We start from the raw sequence: 22887 nt of genomic DNA on the forward strand, positions 1-22887 counted from the left end.
AATGTTGGCAACGAGTACGGTCAAGTCCTTGTCTCGGTTCTGACAGCTGGTGAGGGACAAGCACTTGACACCATGGCAGCTGGCCTGGTGAAGCGGTACAGGGAGGCGGGTGAGGCGCCACCCAAGGTGATCTATGTGGACAGAGACTGCTGCAGTCAGCATGGCCCTTGTCGGGTGAAGGCCATGTTTGCAGGGTGGGATGAGCTTCAGGTGCGGCTTGACATCTGGCATTTCATGCGCCGTTTTGCTGCAGGTGTCACCACTGAGGCTCACCCCCTGTATGGCATCTTCATGGCACGCCTGTCCACGTGCATTTTTGAGTGGGATCCAGAAGATGTTGCTGCTCTTCGCCGTGCCAAGGAGGGTGAGCTGGCAGCAAGAAGTGTTGGCAACATCTCGGAGGAGGCGGTGACCACTCGCATCACTCGGAGGGAGTTGGCACTGCACTGCAGGAGGAGGACCCGAGGGGTGGAGGAGACCAACAGACTGATCGGGTCACTGATCAGTCTGTTTGACAGCGCGAGTGGGAAGGACACTCTGGGCGTTCCTCTGCTGGACCACGAACGGATCCAGCAGATATGGATGGAGCAGCAGAAACACCTTGGCTGCATCCAAGACCCAGAAGACTTCCAGCTCTACATCAAGACGGGCACCTTGAAGAAAGGCAACGTGGAGCTGTGCTGCTACAGGTGTGCCCGTGGCTCTACCTCCTTGGAGTCCTTTCACCTCCACCTGAACAGGTTTATTCCAGGTATTGCATACATATGCGTTATTAGTTTTAGACCTCTTTTTTTCTCAATATGTCTGGCTTTGTTTTATAGATACTTCATATCATATGTGGTTAATATCTTTTACAAATGTGACATACCTCTTTGTGTATTTCACCTTCAGGAACCAGTGCCAGTGATGCGCATTTCCAGGCGTATCTTCTGGAAGGGCTGATGCGCTGGAATGATGACCGGATGGAGGACGCCGTAAAGGGAGCACCTTCCATCCGCTCCTACAGCAGTGCTCTCAGAGAGGCGGTGGACCAGCTCAGCCAAAAGGTGCTAGGGAGATGCTGGGATGAGCGCTATCGCACCCCTGGAGCATACACAGGTAAGAAATTATCCCCCATTCAACATGAAAAAGAACACCTTAATTAATGTTTTCTTTAATAACACTATGTTGATCAGTGTAACCTGTAATGTATTGGATGAAATATTAATAATACTTTCCTTTTTTTCTGTTTTTTTTTTTTTTTTTCCTAGGTGAATTGCTGGGGATGGAGTACTTGTACAGCCAGACCGGCAAGGAACTGACTCCAGTGCTCCAGAACCCAGAGGAGGAGGACAGGCTGGTGGAGGAAGTCAATGATGAGGACTTCCAAGATGAGGGCTTTGTTGAAGAGAGCATGGAGGACATCACAGTTCCGGTGCTGTATGAGGATGACCCCTCCCGTGCTCTGCAGAGCAGGCCCTCATCGTTAACGAGTCCTCAGGCCTCTCCTCCTCCTCCGCCGTCTCCACCTCAGCCTTCTTCTCCTCCGCCTTCTTCGCATCTGCCTTCCCCACCTCCGCCCTCTCCTCCTCCTCAGGCCCCTGCATCACCTGCTGATGTGCCGTCCAGCAGTATGTCTGACGAGGCTCAAGTAAGACACTTTAATAACTATTTCTATCCAATCTCAATGACATTTTATTTCACATATATTACTATTAATCGATTGATTTACTAGGGAGCAGTGATTGGACCGGATGGGATCGCTGGGTGGGACAAAGTCCAGGATCTCGCTGTTTACCTAGTGGATCTCCGTGAGGCTTCTTACTTCACTGACCTGCAGGTGACCCAGATCGTCCAGCTGTGGACAGCTCTCCCTGAGGTTGACAAGCAGCGTGTCAACTACCAGCCTCGCCATCAGGTGCGCCTGACAAGTGGCCGCTTTAAGGCTCCGAAGCGGTCTGGAGTCACACCGGGTGTGGAGAGTGTCAAACGCTGCTTGATAGGACATCCTGGGGGTCCTGCACAGTGGCCCAGCACCAGCCGCTTGGTTGAGGCCATATGCACCAAGCTGTGCAGTTTGCACAAGTCGCCCACCAAGAAGTCTGGAGTCTCCACCCCTAGATGGTCAAAAATCCTTGACAGCTACCACCACATCCGGGAGCTGGTGCTCAACACTCCAAGGCTTATGGCGGAGACCACGCTCCAGCTCTTTGAGCTAAATCAGAAGACACTCATTCAGTGGTAGGTCAGGCACATTATTTAGCAGCACTCATGTACCCCCTGGAACGCCTTCAAATACAGAGGGTACAAGTACCCCCATTTGAGAACCACTGATCTAACACAAATGATCTTCTCTCAGGTTTCAACGGAGGCAGAAGACCCAGGAGATGAGTGTCCTCTCCCAGGGAATGGCTCCAACTAACAAGATTCCCGTGGCACCCAACCAGCTTCTGGCCCCGAAGGAGACACTGGAGCTCCTTCCTCCAACATCTGGCCCACGGCACCAGTTTGTCCTCCCTCCTAATCTGGAGGGACAGGCTCCCGTCCTGCGGCCAGGCAGACGACCCGCTGCTGCCACCCCCACAGCACCAGGCACTGCACCCAACCCCACCGCACCAGGCACTGCACAGCCCATGTCAGCTCATTTAGGGAACTTAGTCCTGAACCCTGACAACACGCTGTCACTGGTGCTGGCAGCTCCTGGTGTCTCAACACCCAGTGCAGGCCCAGCTCAGCTTGGTTCCACACTGGGTGCTCCTGTGTCTCGCTTCACAGAGAGAAACAGACGACGGCGGGCCCTTGAGGAGGAGAGTGGAGTGCCCAAGAGGAGGTATCTCAGAGGAGTGGCATATAACACGTGTGGCACGTGTGGACAGCCAAAAACCAAGGAGTTTGGCCATAGCCGTTATGGCAGCGCCACCTTTTGTCCACAGGCCTCACAAGGGAAATCTCTGGAGGAGTGGCTGAAGGAACAGAGAGCACAAAAATAGAGTGTGAACTTGTGTATATAGTGTATATATTGTGTGTTTGAGTACAGTTCCCCAATACAGTATCTGACAAAAGTGGGTGCATCCCCCACATTTATGAAAAACAACATAAATTACTCTGGGGACAACACTATAGAAATGACACTTTGATATAGCAGTAGTCAGTGTACAGCTTGTATAACAGTTGGCAACAAAAGTAAGTACACATGTCTAAATTGTGCCCAAAGTGTCAATATTGAGTGTGATCACCATTATTAACTAGCACTGCCTTCACCCTCCAGGACATGGACTTCACCAGAGCTGCACAGGTCGCTGCGAGAGCTCTCTCTCTCTCTCTCTCTCTCTCTCTCTCTCCCTCTCTCACTCCTCCATGATGACGTCACAGAGCAGGTGGACGTTGGACACCTTGCTGTCCTCCACCGTCTGCTGCAGGGTGCTTCCAAGATGACACTGCCTTGCTGAGGAAAGTGAAGGTGAAGGTGATGGTGACTCTCCAGTCCTAGACCCAGTGGAGCACCTGTGAAGCATCCTGCAGTAGAAGGTGGAGGAAAGCAAGGTGTCTAACATCTACCTGCTCTGTGATGTCATCATGGAGGGGGGAGAGAGAGAGAGAGAGAGAGAGAGAGAGAGAGAGAGAGAACTTCAGCAGCAACCTGTGCAGCTCTGGTGAAGTCTATGTCCTGGAGGGTGAAAGCAGTGCTAGTTAATAATGGTGGTCACACTCAATATTGACACTTTGGGCAAAATTTAGACATGTTTATTGTGAGGTGTACTCACTTTTGTTGCCAACTGTTTAGGCTATGGCTATGTCTAGAGTTATTTTCAAAGGTCAGTTAATCTATACAGTTACATAAGCTGTACACTGACTACTACTAAGTTATATAGAAGTGTCATTTCTATAGTGTTGTCCCCCTGAAAAGATGTAATAAAAGTTGATCAAAAATGTGAGAATATATATATATATACTGTGTGTGTGTTCTTTTCAATATTGATTTATTTTAGATCTTGTGTTCATTAAATCTTATTGTACCAACATTTATGACTCAGTGTGTCCATCATTTAAAAAAACTGTCCATTTTGTCCCATAGTAACACATTTTAATGTTATCATTATATTAATAGAATGAGAAAAAACATTAGCAGTCATTGGGGGGTACATCTTAAAGCCAAAGCAATGGTCTTCATAATAAATACAAATGAACAAGTATTACAACATATAACATCAAATTGCTATGGATTTTAAATCGGGAGTAATACCTCAGGAAAACATCTGGCACCATGATTTCGTGAGACCACGAGGGGGAGACGTTCTCATGGCAACGGACAAACAATCAGAGAGGGAGCAACAACAAACCGTCTTGGCCGGCAGGTCGTAGGTACGAATCCAGCTCACGGCGAGGTGCGCGGCGGATGACTCGGTTAAAATACGCGAGAAATATACATATAGAGATACAGGAGACACTGTCTGTGATATTTCACTGTTCGATCATTCCCCCGTGCTTTTCGCGTGTCTTTTCCTTTGCGTGAGGGAGCGTAAAGATTGGCCCCCTTCCTTTGCGCAGCGAGCGCTCTACCATTTGAGCTAATCCCCCATGTTATAACGTACGTTATGACGATACGGAAAGTAGCTATGCTAAGCTAGCGCTCTACTATTTCAGCTAACCCCGCATGCTATTACACGTGTTATGACGATACAAGAAGTTGCTATAGGGAGAGATTTGAGGAGATAAGTAATCACTGGGCCAAAGCAGTACGCATGTGCGACACTGAAATGAACGTTTTAAAGCTGCTGGGCGCTGTCCACTGTTTTTTCTCGCTTTGAGCCCAGACTGCACCACAGACTAGGAAAAAATTTCATTATAGTCTTTATGTAAAGCGCCGAAAGTCGTTATTCAATGCACGATACCCAGTGGTTCCATCTGCGCAGAGAAAACCAGATCCAACATGTTTATTTCCCATTAACTCCTGCGCACTGGTTTAGCTCAGTGGTTACTTCCCCACTCAAATCTCTTTCAGAGACTTCGTTGTGTCCATCCCTCCACGGGATCGAACCACGGGCGCTGTCCAGTGTTTTCGTAAAAACATAAATGTTGAATTCACATAAATATATTTGTCTCTGTGGTCATATTTAAATCATTTGTAAACTAAAACTGTCAAATTTATTTCACCTGCAAAACGTTTAAAAGAACGTATTTTTTCCTCAGGGCAGCCCACTGTAACTCAGACAGACTGCAGTGAAGAAGCTTACAGCACCTGGTATTCCCGGGCGGTCTCCAAGTACTAACCAAGCCCGACCCGACTTAGAACGGATGAGATCGTGCATGTTCAGGGTGGTATTGCGGGAAGCTAAGGGGAAATGGACAAACACATTATTTATACACCTTCAACGGCTCCGTAGTGATCATTTGTGTGATATCTGTGAACGGAGAAACATTAGCACGGTCGAACAACTTTTGAGGAATGCCAGTGTTTTCAGAGAGTGTGTACATTTCAGTGTTTGTGTCATCTCATAGAAAAGCTGTGTTTAACATACTTGCTGTAATTAATACATTGGTACATGAGACAGACAAGAGCCAAAGCTCAGTAAACATGAAGTATCAGAAACGACTGCAGGCTTTTAAGACAAAAACTAAAGTGGTGAAAATGTTCCATATACAAGTTGCACACACACAAAACAAAAACACAAACAAACAATATGTCAGGGTGTAACTTCTTGCAAATATGATCAAGGCATGGTAGCTACAACTCTGAGGTGTCATTTTCTATTTCCAAGCAGCCTGACACACTCAGCACCCCTTGTTGTCTCCTGAATTTGAACTTAAGCATTAATGTGAAAAGTTTCAAAATAGTCTTAATAAATAATACCTGTCTGATCAGGTAGTACAATCACTTATTCTAGAGACATGGAGGAAACACTGTGCATGTTGTATGCCTATTTATATGTGTATATGTATTTATATAATAGTTTTATGTGTATGTATTATAAATGCAGTATATATACACACTTGTATTACTACTTGTACTACTATTGTAGAAATAGAACATGTTTATGATGACAGTCTGGAGTTCCAATGATTTCTACAACTCACACTCTTTTGTGAAGGAACGGGAGGAACTGAAACTACTTTGTCATGGAACACATTCATGATGTTTGGTTCAATAGGTCAACAATAAGTAAGTATATAAGTATAGCTATTTATAATTATAATAAGTATAAGTGGTGGTTCATTCTTGTGACAAATCTACTTGTTGTTAGTCGCATTTGGACTAAAAGCATCTGCTCTGCATCTGTTATAACATGTTCTAATGTAATACAAGCACACACACACACACACACACACACACACACACACACACACACACACACACACGTTTTTCATGCAAATATTGAAAAAAATAGCAGAATACAAGTAGGCCTACTATAAAAAGGTTGAACATATTTCTCAGACTAGCTGCTCTGATGTTCAAAGCTGTGTCTCCATTGAAGAAGCAGCAGCGCCCTCTGCTGTCTGTATAGAGAGGGCAAAAAGCTTACAGCACCTGGTGAGCGCTCAACTGACCAATCATTGAGCGCTGTTCAGCACCGCTCAACCCACCAATCGCTGAGCGAGGCACATTCGTATGGCGGCCACGACCATAGACATAAATATCATTCTGAGGGCCCTGGAGATCCGGCCTGTGTTCGCCCCAAAGGTGGTTGGTGCCTGCTGCATCCTCCACAACATCTGTGTGGCAGCCCATGATATCCTGGAGGAGGAGCACGAGCAGGATGAGGAAGAGATGGCAGAGATGGCCCGGGCAATGGAGAGGGGGACGAAAGGGACGTGTCAGGGAAGGAGGTCCGGAGGCATCTGGCAGGCCAGCTCTCTGCTCCTCAGGATCTGCCTGCATGGCTGGGTGAACATGACTACATCTAGAGAGTAAATATTCACGCTCTTTCTCTAGACGTAGTCATGTTCACCTGGGAGTGAGTAAATATGTAAATATGGTCAGATATCAAAGTATATATTGTGTAAATCAGATGAATATAGATTTGTATAAGTGTAAATATGTAAACTGTGTAAATATGATGTACATATTTTTTTCCTGGTTAGCCCAAATTTAAATTCAATGAAATTACTGTAAATAACTACTGGTATTTTTTTTTTCCCCCAGTAATCGGTTGTGTTTCATTTTTTTGGTTCATTCCAATTTAAAACACAACTGTTAGTAATTTTTATTAATATATATATATATATATATATATATATATATATATATATATATATATATATATATATATATATATATATATATATATATATATATACACATACATACATACATACATACATACATACATACATACATACACACACACACACATATATACATATACACATATAGATATAGATATACACACACACACACACACACACACACACACACACACACACTCCCGCACCAAGGCCTCTCTCTCTGCTTGTTTTTTTAAAAAGTCCATCACTCTCACTCTCTCTTCCCTCTCTCATGTCCTCTCCTGCCTCTTCCTCTGCAGTAGAGGTAGAGGCTGGGGTGCTGACCACGCCATCTGGTGTGGCACTGGCTACAACCAGGGGCGGATTGATAGCATACTGCCCCTGGAATGCAGCGTCCATCGGGCTGTACCACTGCCAGGTGGCAGCGGGCACACCCCCGGCCTCTACCTCTTTGTCGGTTGGTGGGTCTTTTAACTCCTATAAATAAGTTATTAATCATTACATTGTAACACTGAAAGTCTTTGTTTGGTTGAATTTATGACCTGAGAAATTAAAATCCAGTAATTTAAAAAAACAAACAAAAAAACAACAGAAAAATCCAACAGAGCTTTCCATCACCATTTTAACCATTCTCTGTGCGCCACTTGATGAGGGCCCGGGTCTCCTCAGCTGTCTCTTGAACGAAATTACGGTCGACAGTTTTAATGCACAATACCGTACATTTTTACACTCCTGGTGTGTTTAAGTAGTCAAACTAATAGGCAACAACAGGGAGTATGAGCGGATAATGTTACACGTATTGGTCGGCGACAAGTGCTTTATGTTAAATAAAATATAAAACTTAAATAAAACCTTGGCCTCCCAGACAGACCAGTTAATCCGGTATCATAAAAAACTCATATTTCATGTCAGACATTTGCTCCTCAAGTACAGGACTTCAGTAAGTTTCCATACATTAGAACTGAAAGAAACAAATGTCGAGATTTTTTAAATCACTTGCATACACTACTTCAGATTTGAAGGACTTTTACTTCCTTCTATTTGAGTCTCAAGTGAAAACCACCATGATTAAAGTACCACATTAGACAACCAGAAAAGATACATGTGTAAGGTTCATTTGTCAATGCAGCAGTGAATGTGAAGCACCAGGCTGGACTAGGTAACACTGCACTTTATTTGTATATTGAAGAACTATTATTTCTACAAGCTGCTGCAAAATAGTTTTGAAACCACAGTGTCAATCTGTCCAGAGAAACGTCAGGGGTTCAGTTGGAAGATCTCTATTTTCAACATAGTTCTTTCACCCCTTCGATAGCTCAGTTGGTAGAGCGGAGGACTGTAGAGTGTTCGACATCAGACATCCTTAGGTCGCTGGTTCAAATCCGGCTCGAAGGAGGTAATTTTTTTTTTCTTCTTTTTTTAGTCCGCAAACACAACGACACAGAGTGTTGCAGAGGTAGCTTAGTGGCGCTACTGTTAGCACGCTAACATTAGCTAGCTTGGCCACTGTGACAATGCAAACTTAGCAGAGACGTCCTATTGATTTGAGAGATACTTTCATGCAAAATTGTTAACTGCCACTTATTTGGTGCTCATATCCAAAACAAATCATACTCTGGATAGACGACAATAATTCTAATATCTGTCTTTTTTCCCATTACAAAAAAAGTACCCATTACTGAAAAGTACCACCACTGACAAAAGAAAAGAAACTCCCCGTCGGGGAATCGAACCCCGGTCTTCCGCGTGACAGGCGGAGATACTGTCCACTATACTAACGAGGAAGGACACACCAGCTATATGAGAATTCACGATCTAATTTTATTATTTACTTATTATTATTTACTTTACTTTTATTAAGTTATTTCTCTCTGTGCTAATATTAAGGGTAGCCCACTGTACCTAAGAAAGATTGTGAGGTACTTTATCAGAGTAGTTCCTCACAGAGCAGACCCTGCAGCAGTCAGACTGATGTGTGTAACAGCAGTTTCACTTCTGCTGTGCTGCACTGGTATATCTCAGTGATTATCTCGAATGAAAGAAACGCTGAAATGTACCCAATCTGCCATCTCCTCCTCGCTTTGCTCTGCCGACTCCTCTTCGTCACGAGTCTGCTCTTCCTCAACTGCAAATATGTAATTGTTCTAATCATAAATGTGTCTGGCCAGTTGTAACCACTTGTAGATTCATGCATACACAGACATGCACATCATATGCAAGTTTTTTTTAGGAAAGGAAATTTAACTTTAACTCATCGTGTTTACTGTCATTGCTAGAATATGCACGAAGAATAAAGGGATAGTATAGCCTCATATGTATGTATATTGTTGAAGTGTGCAATTAGCTTTACCTCTCTGGAGAGAGAGTTAAAGATCTCTCGGCTGTGGGTCTTCCCTGAGATGCACTGGGCCTGTTAGCAGAGTCCTGAGTCACAACTGGAGCGAGCTCTCCCCAGGTGGTAAGCTGTGTGGAGACCGGCACCTCAGACTCCTCAAGGACTTTTTCTGATGAAGAAATGCCACAAAAATGTATTAACTACATGGCTGCATATGTAGTAATGAATTTCACAAAACACAAACATTTCTTAGATTAGAAATGGCTGTAATGTTCTAAAGAAGCTTACTTAATCTGCATTATTTTACACAATGGTCTATTTTTTTTACTATACTCACATTACGGCTTACATTCCTTTCGTATCAGTGTACATATACAGTGCATGTGTTGTAATATGATGTAATATGATGTGTATATGATGTGAATGTTTGCAACACAATATACAAATATTGCATAATACAAAGGTTATTTGATTTTTGTTTTAGCATAATATTACCAGCAGCAGCCAACAGTTCAGCATCACTTAAATAGCCAGGTTCCTGTTGGAACTTGGAAACAGTAGATACAGCCGCCTTTTCTTTTTTTGATTCCGGTTTCTGCAGAAAATAAAATACATCTGTATTACCCAACATCTCTCATTAGTTCTTAATATGTCTAAAGTAATTATAATGTAATGTTAGGTAAAGGAGAAAAAAACAGTTATTACCTCCAACCGTTTGTCAAGATCACATGTGACAGAAGGGAACTCTAACAAACACCAGCATTCGCTACTTTTGCCATTTAAGAAGTTCATTCTTCTCACCCTTCTGGCAATATTTAGAGACCAACCATACCACCAAACCTACATCATTTTCAAGTAGCCATCTGAATGACTGTCCAGCGTATTTGCCGAATGTGACGTCTAACTGGCCTTTCCACATTTCCCCTCCAGATTTCTTGGCAGCAGCCTCAGCCTTTTCAGGATACAGCCATCCAGGGGCTACTGCTTTACTGGGGGCCTCAGCCACAGTCTAAGCTGCATCTGAACACAGCAGCTTGGCCTCTCCCTGCCTATACATAGGAATGTGTGGATACAGATGCTGCTTCAGGTGGGAGTTCAATTGTTGTTTGAAGGTGAAGATTTTACTACACACATCACACTCAATCTCCTTTGGAGCATTAAGCTTCATGTGTCTGGTCAGGTTAGACCTCTCAGTGAAGGTCTTGTTGCACACACTGCATTCGTGCCTCTTCCTCTCCATGTTTAACCGTTACAACATAAACAAATATTTATTAAGTTAATATTTTGAAGTACTCACACTCTACTTGAGTACTCCCAGTTTCTGCCATTTTATAGCTCCTACTTTTTGTGTGAGAGAGAGAGTGTTTTCCCTTTTCTTTGGTCAACAGATTTAGCAAATATACAATTTGTATAGCAAATATATTAAAATTAAACAAAAATACAAGTATTATGAAAAGGTCAAACATCAACCCCACGCCACTTATTAAATTGCCAATCAGGCCTGATGTGGGGAGGACCACCTGCAGCTGAACATGGCAAAGACCAAAGAAATGGTGGTGAACTTGAGGAACAGGAGGAACCTGAATCCTGCAGCCTCAGTGGCAGTTGTAACCTTACGTTCAGCGAGCTATGTGGCAACTCGACTGGGCAGAGAATTTTTAAACTGCTCCAAAATGACCAAATTGCACAAACTGTCAAAATCATCCACATCAGAGGCCATACACCAACGACTTAAATTATTAGTCAGTTCCCTCGCAAAGTCCATGTGCGACTGGTTAACCCTTTTTCCCCCCCACATCCTGAAACGCTGTCTATACGCTTCTGGGACTAACTCATATGCCTTAAGTACAGCAGCCTTGACTGATTTATAAGGTTATTACTTAAAGACGCATATGACCCCTATGCTTTTCCTGACCACACACACACACACACACACACACACACACACACACACACACACACACACACACCAACAGTAAAGTTTGTTCAGAATCTGACCAATTCCTTGCCAGAACTATTCACACAGAGAGAAAAAAAAAAACATCGAGATCATTCTCACTTAACTCTCACAATCAGGAGACCTCAACACTGAAAATGAAGTTTGTGTAAATGTACGATGTTCTTTTTGGGGCTGGAGAAGAAACAGAATAAAGCAACCATTGTTTCTTACAAATAAAAAATGGGGAGAAAATAACGGAACATGAGGAAATCCTGGAAACAGTGCAGGATTTCTATAAAAACCTATTCCAAAAACAGATGTGCGATAAGCAGGGTGGGAATTTCAAAGCGGCCGCAGCAGCCTTTGTGCCCCCTGGCCGTGTATAAGTTCCATGTCAAAAGCACCAGTGCAGCGTAGTGGGCTTGCCTTGAATAGAACTTGAATGAGTTTGCGGTTTGCGCAGATGGAGCGTCATCATCACATCGATGAGCCTCACGTGAAAGCCCGAGCCTCTCAAACAGCAGCAGCAGCATCTCAAAACAGCATAATGACGCTTACAGCACAGGTTAGTGATGGGAACGGCAGTTCTTTTTACTATACTGAATCTCTAGAATCCGTTCATTAAAATGATTTGTTCACCGAATCGTTCACTGCTCTCCAACTCCCTGAACTGATAAGCAGCCAAACGATCCTTCGTTCAGTTAATAATTCAGCCCTGAGGTTCACGCTTACTTACTGAGGGACAGTGCGCAATCATTTGCAGGAGACGCAGCGCTGCTCTGAGTGGTATACATGCACTAAAATTACTACACTGTGAAAGTGTCCTCAGTAAAATCACTTGACACAATGCTACACGAATGTTAGCATCACAGCGCTAATTTTAGCAGTATGGTTACTGAACGTGAATCATGAGAATCATGAGAGAGAGACACAGCGCCATTTTCATGTTCGCACTGTCACTGAATCAGCGTGTTCGTGAATCACGTTCGCGAACTTGAGTGATGGCAGCTGCTGAGAATCACGTTTGCGAACATGAGTGACTTTTACTGTGCAGTAAAATCACTTAAGATGATGCTACACGGACCGTGGCAGTATGGTTACTGAATGTGAATCATCTCCTCTGCCCTGGGTGAGTGACACAGCGCCATTGTCAGCACAGTACCTGAACGAGAATCATGACCTCAGCATCAGTTCTCTGTGTGCAGTAGGTTCGCGAATCATGAACGAATCACAGCGCGAACGAGAATCACGTCCTCACAGTTCTCTGAGTGAGTCGCGGCAGTTCCACTCCTGGCTGGCATGATCGCGGCTGAGCTCAACTGAACTGAGAAAGGAATGAATCAGTCCAAGTGATCCCGTTCACTGAAGAGATTTGTTCGTTTGAACGACACGTTCGCGACTGACACAACACTAGCACAGGTACGCAAGCAAGCTCAGCTGGTTTTGATATGATACGTAACGGACTTAATTACCTAACTTCTCTATGTTCTTCCCTCTGTCTGTCAGTATTCTTCCCTCCATGTTCTCTCTTCTGTCCCTTCCCCTCGTTATCTCACCTGTCCTCTTCCCCCCCTCTCTCCTCACCTGCTCTTCGTCTCCTCATCAGTGTGTCTGTATTTAAGCCTTTCTTCCCCTTTCCCTTTGTCAGTTTGTTGTGTGTGATTCCTTTGTTTTTTGGTCTTTTGACTCCTTTAAGTTTGTTCACTTTTTTTTTCTTCTTTTTTTTTCTCTCAGCTTTGGTATAATTAAAGCTTGCTTTTTGTTCTCCCTAGTCTTGCCTCCTACGAGTCTGCATTTGGGTTCTCCTTTTAGTTTTCCCCCCCTTTTAAAGTAAAACATTGTTAAAACAATAACTCTTTGCTACCATAGTAAGGTAGACAGGGAGCTACAACAATATTTTCATCAAAACAAGCTGAGCTCACATCAAGTGTATTTGTAGTGCTATGGCTGAGAATGATAGGTCTACAATTAAATGTTTTCATGTAATGCTTTTCTAATTTTAGTTGTGTTTTGAATGGGTTTTCCCAATGATCGCATGAGATTTCCTTTAACAATGTGTCTTCAAACACAGTGCAAAGCATATATTGTTTTTGCAGGGTTGGTGCTTTTGTTTAGGGCATCGTCACCAAAGTTAGAGGTTGTGATGCTTTGGGCATAGCAACCACTTTTAGAGTTTAAGCATTAGGCAAAAACTGTCATTTTAACACAACTGCCCTGTCATATATCCTTCCGATCCATCCTCCTAACCTATGCCCAAAACCCATTTTCTCCAACACCCTGTGTAAATAATTGTGATCTGCCCTATCTAATGCCTTAACTATTCCTCCCTTACCTTTCTTCATGTATTCTATTGTGTCTCTTATACTGCTGATTGTGTCTGCTATGTCCCTTAGTATACTGTAAACCTACCACCATCTCTATTACTCTCTTGATCCTGTTGGCTATCACCTGTGCTAACATTTTGTAGTCTGTGTTTAACACTGAGTGGTCTGTAATTTTTTTTTAATTTGTCCATACTCCCTTGCTTGTATATGATGCTAACTAACCCTGTCGACATATCTGATACCATTTCGCACTAATTCTGCCCTAAATTCTATATAAAATTCGCCAGTTATCCCATCTATCCCTGGACTTTTATTCCTACCTAACCCTGCTATAGCTGCCTCTGTTTCTCCCATCCCCATGTTGCCCTCACACCCCTCTCCCCATCATCCTCACTCACCCTCACTTCCACTGTGTCCAGCAATCTTCATGCTCTCTACATCCACTTCTCCTTCCCTGAGTAAATCCCTATAAAATCATTCTACCCTTTCAGCTATCCCTACAAAATCCCTAATTTCCTCACCCTTCTTTTCCTCTACCTGTTCTGAATAATTCCTTTGTTTTACGAATGTTTTGATTCCTGCATAGTTAAATCATTCTCTTCCTCCTTATCTATCCTTTCAGCCTCTCTGTCTAACTCCTCCTTCAACTTCCTCTCCCTCTCCTTCTCTCTCCCCTATTCATGCCTCTGCTATAAACTAATGCTCATCTTTTTAATCTCTACTTTAAAGCTTTCCCACCATCTCCCAATGTCTTCATACATGCTCTCATTCATTCTCCTGTTGATACATTCTCTCACTTTCTTTTTATACCTTTCATCCTTCACTAACCCACCATTCAAACACCACACACACCACCCTCCCCCTTTCAACCACCCTCAGCCAGTTCAACCAGACTGCTGATGGCGCCCTCGGAGGAGGCAAAGACCCTCACAAACACCGGGTCTGGAAGGGCCAAACCCAGAGAGGAGGTGCTGGCAGAGGCCACTACCTTTGTGGCTGGCCATGGTGGAGACCCAGCTGACAGGCTTCTGGTACTGGCTCACTGCCAGCTGCAGTTTGGCATGTTCTAGGGCCAGAGGTTCAGGTGGCTCCTGGAGAACAGTCTTGGATATGCACTGTATTTACTATACAGCATTTCCAAGGAAACCGTGCAGGCAAACCCTCTGTCTGAGAACAAACAGCTGTTCCAGGAGTTTACCTCTCAGATCAGAGAAATGATGGTGGAACTGGAGAAGTTTAGCCGTAAGCAGGAGATGCAGTGGAAAGTGAAGGACTCTGGAGACCAGGGCTGTTTCATGGTGGAGTTTGGAGATTGTAAGGGTCGCTCCATGAAGGGAGTTTGAGGACCAGAGTCAGAAGGCCCAGACCCTCAGTACCTGAAGACTGCTGATGCCCGGCCCAACATCAACATGGCGTCTTTGTGCCAGAGACGCACTGCAGCCTCCACCCTCCCATCTTCAGCCTCCATTTCTTCTGTACCTCCTCCACTTCCTCTGCATCTCCAGCAGGATTCCAAAGTGGCGCATGGAAGCCCGCCACTGAAATCTCTGCTGGCGCGTGGGAAAAATCGGTCTCCTTCACAGCTGGTGAAAAAGTGAATGTCACCAGTTAAACTCTGAATAGAAGTGTGGATTTTGAATTTCCCCTACAGCAGTCCTACATGTATAGCTTGTACCATTTTAACACATTATACAAACTTGTCCACTTTGTTCCGCAGCTCACCTCACCTCACCCCCACCTTCAAAACCCCAGCAGCTTTTCCCTTCTGGTAAGTATGCACCATCTTACAGACATTTGTGTCTGTGTATTGTTAACAGTAGGCCTAATATTCAACTCAATATTTCAACATTTCCTCTTCAGACTCTGCTGAGATTGATGATGAGGAAATGGTATCCGCTGCAGCGCAATGTGAGGCACAGCTGAATAGAGGTGTGGTATATGACACAAATGCAAATATGATGTGAATGTTTAGCAGCAACACTAATATTTGTGTAACATTTGTTTTAAATATATTTTTATTCCCAATACAGCATAAAACCACATCAACCAGGATGCAAACCTTAAAAAAAAACAAAAAAAAAAACAGCGACACCTTTGTATATCTTTGTTTTTTGTTTTTTTGCTTAACTCCAGCATAAGTGGATATGGCACACTCTGTTCAAGGCCAACGCACGTACCGGCAAGCCAGAGCTAGTGTCACAGCTGAAGCTTTGGTGGTATCCTCCTTAGCCCATCCTCATTCACACCCAGCCTGTCCACTTCTTCTGTCGGCCGCTGTTCCTGTGGATGCCCCCGAAGATGTGGCTGTTTCCTCTGGTCTGTGTTCATCCAGCCTGTGGCAAGCACATGCTAACAGCTGCAGGAATGTACAGAACAGTGCAAAAGGTGCTGGACATCGACAGGTGGTATGACCTTGCCACTGAGTACCTGGAGTGCAAATGCTGCTTGGTCTGAAGACATCTTAGGCCAGCTGGATATGGGCCAACCCAGCAAGTTTCCAGCTTTGCTCACTTACAGGCAATTCATAATTATTCATATATTATTTATTATTAGGTGCTTTTGTTTGTTTTTTTTTTGACATTACACTCCTTCCTTTAATTAGATACTCATGTGGCATCCGTGTGCTGAGGATGATGAGGGAGAGGACAATGGGCAACAGTGTGACCCAGCTGTACAAAAAGCTGCAGGAACAACATAGCGAGGCATGGATGGAGGATGTCCTGCAGTACCTGACAGCTTGCGAACCATTCACAAGGTCCACTGTTGTCCACCCCTCCGTCTTTGCTGAGTCTCCCTGCTTACCTGCCCTACCCAAGCCCAAGTGGCTGTCAGCAGTTTATGTCAGGGATGTTCTCAGTCAGCTGCATGAGGTGAAGGCCAAAATCACCTCCATCTTTGGCTCCGTCTACCAAAAAGGTATCACAGCCCTGTTTTATATACAGAATTTTGAGTGCATACATAATAGGCGTCACCACTAAGGGTCACCCCCTGTATGGCATCTTCATGGCATGCCTGTCCACATGCATTGTTGCTGCTCTTTGCCGTGCCAAGGAAGGTGAGCTGGCAGCAAGAAGTGTTGGCGACATCTCGGAGGAGGTGGTGACCACTCACATCACCCAGAGGGAGTCGGCGCTGCACTGCAGGAGGAGGACCCGAGGGGTAGAGGAGACCAACAGACTGATCAGGTCACTGACCAGTCTGTTTGACAGCGTGAGTGGGAAGGACACTCTGGGCGTTCCTCTGCTGGACCACGAACGGATCCAGCAGATATGGAAGGAGCAGCAGAAACACCTTGGCTGTATCCAAAACCCAGAAGACTTCCAGCTCTACATCAAGACGGGCACCTTGAAGAAAGGCAACGTGGAGTTGTGCTGCTACAGGTGTGCCCGTGGCTCTACCTCCCTGGAGACCTTTCACCTCCACCTGAACAGATTTATTCCAGGTATTGCATACATATGCGTTACTAGTTTTATTCCCCTTTTTTCCTCAATATGTCTGGCTTTGTTTCATGAATACTTAATATCATATGTAGTAAATATCTTTTACAAATGTGACATGCCTCTTTGTGTATTTCACCTTCAGGAACCAGTGTCAGTTATGCACATTTCCAGGCGTATCTTCTGGAAGGGCTGATGCGCTGGAATGATGACTGGATGGAGGACGCCGTAAAGGGAGCACCTTCCATCCACTCCTACGGCAGTGCTCTTAGTGAGGCGGTGGACCAGCTAAGCCAAAAAGGTGCTAGGGAGATGCTGGGATGAGCGCTATCGCACCTCTGGAGCGTACATAGGTAAGAAATTATTCCCCATTCAACATGAAAAAGAAAACCTTAATTTTTTCCTCTAACAACACTATGTTGATAAATGTAACCTTTAATGTATTGGATGAAATTTTAATAACACTTTGTTTTGTTTTTCCTAGGTGAATTGCTGAGAATGGAGTACTTGTGCTTTTCAGGAGGTGGGGTCCCCCAGTTCAATTATTATTTCAGGGGTCACAGACTGAAAAGTTTGAAAACCACAGCTGTATACTAACCATAATACATGGATGCTTAGAATTTATGGGGTCTCCAGATTCTTAGTGTGAATTGTTTTCTGTAATTATTTTCTCACTCAACAGTAAACAAACCAATGTACAGTATAAGTGTGCAGGGTATTAAAAAAAGGTCTTGAGAGCAACTTTATAAATTAGCAAATTATTGTCCAGTCTCCATCGGTGAAATCTAAGTATAATCTGCAACACAATTTCATACAATATGTAATGGCGGGTCCCTGCTTCATTTCTCTCAGATAAAGGGTCGTTAGCCTAAAAATTGTTGGATGATAGAAAAGTACAGCAAGGTACTGCTCGCTGCTTATCATGGGTATGTAACTGCGGTGCACGACTTCACGGCGAGCCGCAGGTGACCGGCGTACACAATATGGCATAATGATACAGCATCTATTTGCTGGGGTGGGTTCGTTATCCTCCATATATCAGGTTGTTATCACTCATTACACTGTAAATTGTTTGCCTGCTGGCATGCTCTTTATACACATTTTGTGCAGATAGATCTGTTACTTAACACAACATTGAAGTCTCCAATCACTAGGCATTCGTTGTTACACCATATTGGAATTTTTTAAAGATTTTCTTTTCTTTCTAGATGTTAGTTGCGCACAGTTATGATTCTGTATTTTTCCCCATTTTTTTTTCTAAATCCACCACCATTCTTCCTGCAGGCTCCCGATAAACACAGTATTTTCAAAATGCGCCTTCCCTGCACAGGATCGCTACCCAGCAGGCAGATGCCAAGCCATGCGCACAGTGCACAGATCCCTTCCATTGCTTCCTAACCTTATCCATAATGGTGTTGTCCCATTTTGTTTCGTGTACACAAAAGATATCGCATTTAACAGTTGTCCAAATGCAGCTCATTTTCTAATTTTTTCCTGTCTTCCTGGGTTTTGCCTTTTCCTTAATTGTTGGACTTGGAGGATGTCTATGTCTGAGCTGGCCATCTGAGGAATGAGCAGTGGCGAGGATCTGCCGGAGGGAGGGAGACCTTGGGAGCGTCAGTCATGAGGTCGGGCGCAGCTGCCGGAGAGGGCCTTGCATTTGTGGCAGGGAGATCGGCGGGTTCAGAGTCTTTACCAGGCCCTGTTCTCGCCTCAGTGTCCCTGCTTTGTCCCAACAAGAATCCACTCAGGCAGCACTCAGGCTGAAGCTCAACCCTGATGTGCGCATTGTGCTTTCTCCAGCCAGCTGCTCCGCGCTGGTGCCTGACGCACGGGCTTCCTCAGCCACTGCATCGGTATACTCCATCTCATTTTCCCCCCCTCTTCGCCTCTGCTCTCATTGCTCTCGCCCCCTTCCTGGCCTGCTTTGGACCCCCATAGACACCCTCCTCATCTTCACTGTTGTGGCTATCACAGTTTTCCTGATTACTATGGCACATCTCACACCTCCTCGCATAATGCCCTTGGACTCTGAATTTACGGCAAGTATTGAGGGCATTTCCTGAGGATATGCCCATTCTACATACTTTCACCTGTCATGTAACACTCTGAAATGTTCTTGCCCTGTGGCCATATTGAATCTCCCAGAGCATGAGAGAGACAGTACCGTTTCATTAAATCTAACTTTTACAAACCTTGTCCCGTCTGCAGTCCTTGTTCCTGACCACAGCCTCCTCTTTATTGGAGACACAGTAGAAACTCCCCAGCCGAGTGATTTCTCCAAGATGTTCACGTCGGTGTTGTTGGCTGGTAGCCCGTGAAAAGACACCACCAGTTTATCGTTGGATAACTCCTTTGCAATGACGCTTGTCATCCCAATTTTAAATCCATTATTAATCCATCCATACATTAATCTGCTTTCCCCCCATTGGATTTGTCATTGTTATTTCATTTTTTATATTCCCAGTCACCTGGCAGGCTATCAATCCAGTGCACAAATCTCTTATGCATTTCATTAATTCCGTACTGTTTCGTCTGTGTAATTCAACCTGCTCTCATGACCACTTTTGCAAACATCACATTTACATCATTGATTTTATTTAGCACCACATTTGTGTAAATCCTATTGTGTCTAATCATAAAATAATTCTCACACTCTTTGCTCTTGTAAGGTATCACTATATTTGACCATATTTTTTCCACATCCATACCCACAAACACACTGCCGGTTTCTTCCTTACATCCACTATCATCTATATACACATTCATTTCTTCCAAATTAATTTTCTTTCCATTCTCTATCATGTACAGCTCAGGCAGACTTGTCTCTCCGTTCACCACACATCTGCTTTGGATGATTTTAGCTGACTCTAAAAGGGTATACTTGTTTTGACCTTTTCACATATTTTGTTTACTTTCTCTCTGTTGTCCATCCCCTCCAACTTGCATACCTGGTCATATATGCAGTTGCTTCGTAGGAAGCCTGGAATCACCTCATACATGATGTCCTTTATTTGTCTTATCCCTCCTTCCTTAAATTGGGGTTCATATAACGTTTTGTTTAATTTTTTCATTCAAAAACAGCGGCAGTTTTACCAACGGCTGTATTGTATTGCATCTTGGGTAGGAATCTCCTCCAGACTTCTAAGACCTCTCTATAGAATTCTGGGATAGTTAGTGTCATTGACCATTTTACACACACACACACACACACACACACACACACACACACACACACACACACACACACACACACACACACACACACACACACACACACACACACACACACACACACTCCCTATCCCATCACTCCCTGGGCTCTTCTCGCTACTCAGCCCCTCTATCGCCTCCATCACCTCCTTCGTATTTACAGACCCTTTCCAAAAAATTAGAATATCATGGAAAAGTTTATTTTCATAATTCCATTCAAAAAGTTAAAAAACTTTCATAGATTATAGATTCAGGGCCCACAATTTAAATGATTAAGTATTTGTACATAATTTGGGCTTTCAGCTCATAAAACCCACAAAAAAGAATTAATAAAAATTAGAATATTGTGAAGAAATCACCATTTACTTCTCAGTTTTTGCAGGAAAAAAAAAAAAAAAAAAAAAAAAGAGAAAAAAAAGAAATTAGGATCACATCAAATCAAAATATGGTACTTTCAGAATGATATGTCAATCTTCAATACTTGGGAATCCCTTTGCCTTAATCACTGCCTCGATGCACCGTGGCATTGAGGCAATCTACCTGTGGCATTGCCTGGGAGTTATGGAAGACCAGATTTCCCTGATGCTTGCTGTCAGCTCTTCTTTGTTTTTGGGTCTGGTGCCCCTCATTTTCCTCTTGATAATACCCCATAGATTCTCAATGGGGTTTAGGTCCGGTGAGTTGGCTGGCCAGTCCAGCACTGTGATGGCATGGGCATCAAACCAGGTTTGGTGCTTCTGGCAGTATGGACAGGGGCCTGGTCCTGCTGGAAGATGAAATCTGCATCTCCATACAGATCCTCAGCAGAAGGATTCATGAAATCCTCTAAAACATTCTGGTAGACTGTTGCAGTGATCTTGGATTTAAGAAAGCAGAGTTTACCAAAACCTGCTCTGGACATTGCACCCCAAATCATGACTGACTTTGGATATTTCACACTGGACCTCAAGCAGCTTGGGTTCTGTTCCTCACCCGTCTTCCTCCAAACCCCATATTGAACCGAACTGATACAATTTAATGACACCTGGGGAAACCTGTGCAGGTGCTTTGAGTTTAGTAGATGATTAGTGTGTAAAACCTTCATGCCCTGCAAAATTTGGGCTGATCTTCACAGTATTCTAATTTTTTGAATTCCTGTTTTCATGGGTTTTATGAGCTGGAAGCTGGAAATTATGTACAAATAAACTGATACATACTTGAAATCGTTTAAATCTTGGGCCATGAATCTATAATCTATGAAAGTTTAACTTTTTGAATGGAATTATGGAAATAAACTTTTCCATGATATTCTATTTTTTTGGAAAGGGTCTGTATGTCCCTGTCACACCATTTGCTATCCCCCACTCTCAGCTTACTTTCCACACTGTCAAGCACCTCCTGTATGCTGTCCTCCTCCCTCATTTAGCTGTCCATAAAACTCCTGCACCCTCTCCAGTATGGCCACGTAGTCCTCTGTTATCTCCCCTTCCTTATTTCTGATTTCATGTATGTATGTTCTGCTTTGTTTGTTTTTTTTCCAGACCCAGAAAGTGCAGTCTGCAGTTCCATTTTTTTCTCCATGTAGTTCTCCATACTGTAGCCTTCTTCATTTTACGCCTTGCTGAGCTCCACCCTCAATCTTTCCCTCAGCTCCTTCTCTTTCCCTACCTTAACCCTGAATCTCATGCCATCATGATCACTCAGTGTATTTATATCTGTGAGGGCACCCAGTCTTTCAGCTCTGTGAGAGTGATGAGACAATCAACTCACTGCAACCAGGTGTGTGTGGCGCTGATTGGCTATGATTAAGCCCAGGTGTGGGGAGCCTTCATATACCCTGAATTTTCAGTGCTCTGTGCTGACTCATTATCTCACCTTCAGAGGGAGTGAGAGGTTCCCCTCATTGATTCGCAACTCTGAACTTTGTGTGTATTTGTTGTCAATTTCCTCATGCTTTCTGGCTTTCCTGGACAGCTTTGGTTTTGAATCAGCTGCTTGGCAGCGGTGGTTTAGTTGAGCATTTTAGCGCTTTGTTTCGTTAGGGAAGCCTGTAGTGGCTCTATATAGTTTGGTTGGTTTTCTTTCCCATCTATCGCTTTTGCGATTTTGTGGTGATCCCGCTGGGATAACTTTGAGATGCCCCTGGGTCTGTGCCTGCATCCCAACCCCACCCCTTTTCCTGACAATTTCATGTCTTATTCTGTCTATATATATATATATATATATATATATATATATATATATATATATATATATATATATATATATATATATATATATATATATATATATATATATATATATATATATATATATATATATATATATATATATATATATATATATATATATATATATATATATATATATATATATATATATATATATATATATATATATATATATATATATATATATATATATATATATATATATATATATATATATATATATATT

The 22887-nt window shown here is 43.4% G+C and overlaps 2 protein-coding genes, 2 long non-coding RNA genes and 2 other non-coding genes across 12 annotated transcripts in view; 4 read left to right on the forward strand and 2 right to left on the reverse strand.

Annotated features, from left to right (window-relative positions):
• LOC119012717 overlaps nucleotides 1-3205 on the forward strand; it is a 7952-nt gene extending 4747 nt beyond the window's left edge. For both annotated transcript variants that reach the window (XM_037086770.1, XM_037086771.1), the window contains exons 7-11: nucleotides 1-751; nucleotides 892-1098; nucleotides 1251-1630; nucleotides 1715-2220; nucleotides 2339-3205. The exon at nucleotides 1-751 is cut by the window's left edge and continues 51 nt beyond it. In XM_037086770.1, the coding sequence (XP_036942665.1) occupies nucleotides 1-751; nucleotides 892-1098; nucleotides 1251-1630; nucleotides 1715-2220; nucleotides 2339-2969 (2475 nt within the window). In that variant the 3' untranslated portion in view covers nucleotides 2970-3205. The remainder of the gene's footprint in view (nucleotides 752-891; nucleotides 1099-1250; nucleotides 1631-1714; nucleotides 2221-2338) is intronic.
• A 5303-nt stretch (nucleotides 3206-8508) lies between these two features.
• On the forward strand, nucleotides 8509-8598 carry trnay-gua. The gene is given in 2 exon segments: nucleotides 8509-8545; nucleotides 8563-8598. It is a non-coding gene; the product is annotated as a tRNA-Tyr (tRNA).
• A 317-nt stretch (nucleotides 8599-8915) lies between these two features.
• trnad-guc lies at nucleotides 8916-8987 on the reverse strand. Its single transcript has one exon. It is a non-coding gene; the product is annotated as a tRNA-Asp (tRNA).
• On the reverse strand, nucleotides 8935-10133 carry LOC119012555. Its single transcript, XR_005072519.1, has 3 exons — nucleotides 10034-10133; nucleotides 9554-9707; nucleotides 8935-9328 (listed from the first exon to the last, which is right to left on the reverse strand). It is a non-coding gene; the product is annotated as an uncharacterized LOC119012555 (long non-coding RNA).
• A 4672-nt stretch (nucleotides 10134-14805) lies between these two features.
• On the forward strand, nucleotides 14806-16312 carry LOC119012554. Its single transcript, XR_005072518.1, has 3 exons — nucleotides 14806-15569; nucleotides 15662-15730; nucleotides 15935-16312. It is a non-coding gene; the product is annotated as an uncharacterized LOC119012554 (long non-coding RNA).
• A 47-nt stretch (nucleotides 16313-16359) lies between these two features.
• Nucleotides 16360-19423, forward strand: LOC119012553. 6 transcript variants are annotated; one of them, XR_005072515.1, is made up of 5 exons: nucleotides 16360-17243; nucleotides 17384-17591; nucleotides 17723-17761; nucleotides 18523-18650; nucleotides 18778-19423. XR_005072515.1 is itself a non-coding variant. In XM_037086485.1 (3 exons), exons 1-2 carry the CDS (start codon nucleotides 16805-16807, stop codon nucleotides 17560-17562), a joined length of 618 nt encoding a protein of 205 aa, XP_036942380.1. In that variant the 5' UTR covers nucleotides 16360-16804; the 3' UTR covers nucleotides 17563-17591; nucleotides 17723-18062. The 6 variants fall into 6 exon arrangements, 1 of the variants encoding a protein (XP_036942380.1); XR_005072517.1 differs by having other exon boundaries at nucleotides 16360-16717; nucleotides 16853-17243; nucleotides 18523-19423; XR_005072514.1 differs by having other exon boundaries at nucleotides 18091-19423.
• The last annotated feature ends 3464 nt before the right edge of the window (nucleotides 19424-22887 follow it).

Source organism: Acanthopagrus latus, chromosome 22 (genome assembly GCF_904848185.1).
Source record: "Acanthopagrus latus isolate v.2019 chromosome 22, fAcaLat1.1, whole genome shotgun sequence".
Taxonomy (NCBI): Eukaryota; Metazoa; Chordata; class Actinopteri; order Spariformes; family Sparidae; genus Acanthopagrus; species Acanthopagrus latus.

Excerpts from the sequence above, each read along its gene's own strand:
- LOC119012553 (XM_037086485.1), top strand. The coding sequence starts at position 16,805 with ATGGCATGCCTGTCCACATGCATTGTTGCTGCTCTTTGCCGTGCCAAG. Across the intron at positions 17,244-17,383 it reads CCTGAACAGATTTATTCCAG|GAACCAGTGTCAGTTATGCA; the intron begins GTATTGCATACA and ends TTTCACCTTCAG.